Source organism: Hakea prostrata, unplaced genomic scaffold (genome assembly GCF_041222555.1).
Source record: "Hakea prostrata isolate BN-2017 unplaced genomic scaffold, UWA_Hpros_2 contig_14, whole genome shotgun sequence".
Classification (NCBI taxonomy): Eukaryota; Viridiplantae; Streptophyta; class Magnoliopsida; order Proteales; family Proteaceae; genus Hakea; species Hakea prostrata.
Window position 1 is genome coordinate 666,463 of NW_028291133.1, and position 4,907 is coordinate 671,369.

Sequence of the window (4,907 nt, forward strand, 5' to 3'; positions counted from 1 at the left end):
ACAAGAATGTGGAATCCATATTACTTTCGCTGCAGATATTCTATATTTAGGAAAGCGAATCCAGGTAAGGATCTTTCCCCATCAATTATGCAATTGATATATATGGAATATAACCAACAACATGATATGTGTATAATTAAGATCAAGTAAACTTTTCATAAGACTTTACAATTTCTGCTGCTTTGATCATCACATAATGCATTATTGTGGGCTTATCAATCTAAAATATAAGAAAAAAAATGGATTTTCAAGTCTTGTGAGGTGCCTCATCAATTTTTGTGCTAGGCATCTAATATTTGTCCTTGACTCCTTGCCATCTTAATTAAAAACAGAAGATGATCAATTCAAACCTCCACTTTGAATCATCTTCCCTCTTCTAGAAACACAAAACATAGAGAAATAGAAAATATAGACAGTCTAAAGATTTCCAATCAGGGGCTTTTACCAGATGCCTAAGAAGAATCATCAAAACATATACCTCCGGACCTCATTGATTTTGAAGAGTCTTGGTTGAATCTTGACTGCAAGAGTGTAACCCAAGAAGCATGGTCGTCTCCTACACAAGGGGAGGCAAATAATAAAATTGAGCAGAAAATTGCCAAATGCAAAGAAATGCTCTCAAAATGGAACAAAGAGGCCTTTACACTTGACAGGAAAATTGACAAGCTGAATCAAGTGGTTGAAGCACCTCAATTCTATCGTCCTTTGATACACAACTTTGGTTGAAATGTGGAGACAAGAATAGAAGATTCTTTCATGCCTCTAATCTACAAAGGAGAAGCAAAAATAGAATACTACAGCTTAGGCTTGATTAAGGGGAATGGACCCACCTCAAACAATGAACTGGTTTCGCCTATAACCAATAACTTCCAATCACAAAGGGTAACATCGATGAAAAAGCTTTTAATGTAATCATCCTAGCCATAAATCTAACAGTAACCTTATAGATGAATAATGATTTGTGCAAGCTCAACTCAGAGGTCACTTTAAGCACCCCCCCCCATAAGACATAAAAGTTTCCTTTTAGTAGTTGTCCAACTGATGAAGTACTAAAATGAAAGAAAAAGAACACAATCCTACATCAGCCCATTAGTCCGTAACACATTTGTATGCAATCACCATCCTAAACCCCAAAGAAATGCATCACTTCTAACATAAAAGAACAAGAAATTGATGACCAAATAAATATGGAAAAAGAGATTTGATTATTACCATCTCATTTTAATAGAAATGAATAAACAGGAAACTCAAACTTAGGAGACATCCAATTGGTGACCAAATTAATAAATATGCTTCACAAAATTAACAACAGAAATCCTGATGGGGTTGAACCATCATCTCCTGGATAATTCTCAGGTGCTCTTCCATTTGAGCTAAGGATTCACTTAAAGCAAACACATGTTAGATCTCAAAATCTAAACAAAAAGACAAAACAGAAATACATACAGAAACCACTTAGAAGGCATCAACAACTAAAACTTCACTTTTTACATTTCATAATGGTATTGTTTGTACAAACCGCAAATGCTTTATACAATACAAAATATATCTATAAAAAACTACCATTGTGCTAATACATAAGAGGAAACGTTTATTCAACAAGTTGACTGTCAGGAGGATCAACAATGGCAAACAAGTCCTCCATAATATTCACACAAAAAAATCCCATTGAGCTTCCATGTCAATCTGCAAGATAGAAACTTTGCATTAAATTAATAAAAATAAAAATAAAATCCTATCATACAATCATTCATTTACAATAATTTGACTTTATTCAAGAATTACTTGGTTAATACACAAACAAATAAGTCAGCCACACATGATTCATATTATAAATTTTAAACTCAACTAAATCATATTGATTCACATCATATTGCATACCTCAAAACTCCATGCTTAAAGCATATGTATCGCCTGGAAAGTCATCGGTGACAACTTCATCACTATGAAGGGAAGGACTAAGTACATCATTGAGATGTTTCAGATTTATGGCTGACTCTTCATAGGAACATGTAATAAGCCTCATTGTTTGGGACTCCTCAATTGCATAGGATCTCAAAAAACACAAAAACTGCACTCCTTCCTACATGTAAGATTATTAACTGAGTTAAAACTCATCTAGATGGGATTACAAGAATTAGAATAAACCAACATTTTAAACTTTTTTTTTACTCTTTGGAATTATTAAAATTCACTAACCACATGCATAGGAAGCTATATCGCCTCCTCCCTACAGGACCTCCTATTATGCGTATGATCCCCACTTCTACTGCAATGTTGAGACCACTTCTTGAGATTCTATACGTTGTCTCTTTTGTCGACCTGCCCGTTTACGAGTTATAGGAGGCTTCACAACAATGTAAGCATCTCCCACAGGAGATTTCAGTGACATATCATAGTTAGGGACATGATTAATTGGTAGTGCATAAACTTGTGCATACTTCTCTTTATGATATTCATGTGAACCATAAGATAAAAGTTGTCCATAAATTTTGGCTATTGCAGCACATGCATGAATACAAGGCAAAACTATCATATCCCACACCTTACAGGAGCAACCTCTCATACTTAAGTCAACATAATGTGTTCTTAAGTCCCCCTCAACTTCAAAACTGGACAATGATGATCGTCGAGCAAGTAACCTTTCACTTTTACGAGCTCGTTTCTTCATAATCTTGTTAATCTTAGGACCCACAACATATTTCCACTTAATTAACTTTTGTTGACGTTTATACATCATTTCCATCTGTTTCACCCTTAATTTGTTCAAGAGGTTCATAATGGGCAACGTGTTGTTACAATCCATCCATTAAAAGTATCTACATAATTGGAGTTTAACTTCTCATACTGTTTTCCAGGGAACAAGCAATTGGCCCAATTCTCTGGTCCAGTTGTCGTTAACCATACATAATGCATCCTCTGAGACATCCCTAATATCACCCATGTGGTTGTTAAAATCCTTAAGTGTCCTTGCATATGCTGCATTGTGCAACGACACTTCCAAAGCATTTTTCAAATTCGCTGAGCAAGGTTTTTGAAGAATCTTCTTGAAATTTTCCTTTAAATGGCATAAACAATATTCATGTTGAACATCCCCAAAGACTGAACACACCCCATCAGTTATGGATTGATACCTATCAGATATAAAAACAACCTTATCAGTGTTGTCCAATGTCATCTTAAGTTTCTCCAAAAACCATGTCCAATCAGAGTGATTCTCACCAGAGACAATTGCAAAGGCAACAGGAAACATTCCATCATCTGCATCCATTGTTGTAGCAGATAAAAGTGTGCCAAGATACCTGGATTTTATAAATGTACCATCAATGTACAGTACCTGCCTAGATCCTGTCATGAAGCCCTGCAAAGCAGCATAATAAGCTACAAATAGTCTTTTAAATCTATCATCATCATCTAACTCATATTTTGCATGGCTGCCAGGGTTTGTCTCAATAACCTTGTCACAAAACCAAGGGATGTACTGATATGACTCCTAGTAAGATCCAAATACTTTCTCATTTGCAACCTCCTTAGCTCTCCAACATTGCATATAACTCAATTCTAGGTGGTAGTCTCTTTTCATATCAATAACAATTTCAGTTGGTGGATACTTTGGGGTGTCTCGAACTTTCTTGACCACAACATTACGTAAAACAGATTGTGGTACCTTAACCCTATCATTAAACTGAGATCCAGGTGGATGTTGGTGTTCTCCTTGGTACTTATAAATTCTAAACATTTTAGTCGGCTTCAAATGACTTGCCTTAACAAACCAACAACATCCCTTAACTGCACACTCAATAATAACCCTTGTTTTGTTACTCCGCTTTGCATGACAATGAAAACCATTTGCAATTGCAAATTGATAAAATGATTGTCGAAAGTCAGTGGCTGATTTGAACATCTGTCCCACACCCTCTATTCCCTTCTCCCATAATATGGTCAGTAGTTTGTCCGTAGGTGTTTCACTAAAACAAACAATACCCCTATCGCAATTATCAACATCATTCCCATTATCCATCTGCTCTGACTGCACAAAGGTAACACTTCCCCTACTAAAACAATAAAATAAAGATAAATTAATATTTACATCTCATTACAACCTTGAAGAATATAAAAGCTTATATTAAGCAAGTTGGTAAGACTATAAATACCTGGCATCATACTAGTCACTTACAATAAAGCCATCATTCTTTGATACAAAAACATCTATGATGGCATTAACATTGCCAAACTCTAACATACTCTAATATATGGATCTCCCTTTAGGTTAATAGGAGCAGATCTACTCTCAGGAACTAACCACTTCAATAGAACACATTCAGGGCTCAAATTCAATGATGAACAAACCTTCTCCAAGAACTGGATGTAATTCATTGTTCCATCCATACAAATTGCAACAGAATCACCTCCCTCATTGATATATGTTCCATTACTCTTTCTTACTAACATTCCACCATAGTTGCATACAACTAATACTGAACTTGACATATTTCCAGTATCCTGCAATCACCTTATACCAAAAAACAAATAAATAACCATATATAAGAGCTACCAAGTTAACTTGAACCATAATTTATTTTATCCATTCTACCCTTCCCCTGCCTCCCTCGCCCCTTACAAGGGATTGTTATGAATTCCAATTAAGTTGTCTAGAAAGCTTCTAACTCTCACTACTAAAACTAAATAACTTTACCACTTTTCTAAACAAAAGTTGTACACAACACACAAGGCTCTAATGTTTAGCAAAGTCTGGGAAGTCAAACAAATGCAGCCTAAACCCTGTTTCAAGAGAGGTTATTTCAATGGGTTAGGTAATTACAAACTTTATCCTCAGTGTGAGCACTTAACCAACAAACCAAGCATGACTTGCATATTCAATCTAAATGTAGGTTGAAATGCTTTAT

General features: G+C 35.3%; 1 protein-coding gene across 1 annotated transcript; it reads right to left on the reverse strand.

Annotated features, from left to right (window-relative positions):
* Window positions 1–2,266: 2,266 nt before the first annotated feature.
* On the reverse strand, window positions 2,267–4,491 carry LOC148999345 (uncharacterized). The gene is made up of 4 exons (XM_089141243.1): window positions 4,304–4,491; window positions 3,512–4,052; window positions 2,849–3,361; window positions 2,267–2,746 (listed from the first exon to the last, which is right to left on the reverse strand). Exons 1-4 carry the CDS (start codon window positions 4,489–4,491, stop codon window positions 2,267–2,269), a joined length of 1,722 nt encoding a protein of 573 aa, XP_088997369.1.
* Window positions 4,492–4,907: the final 416 nt, after the last annotated feature.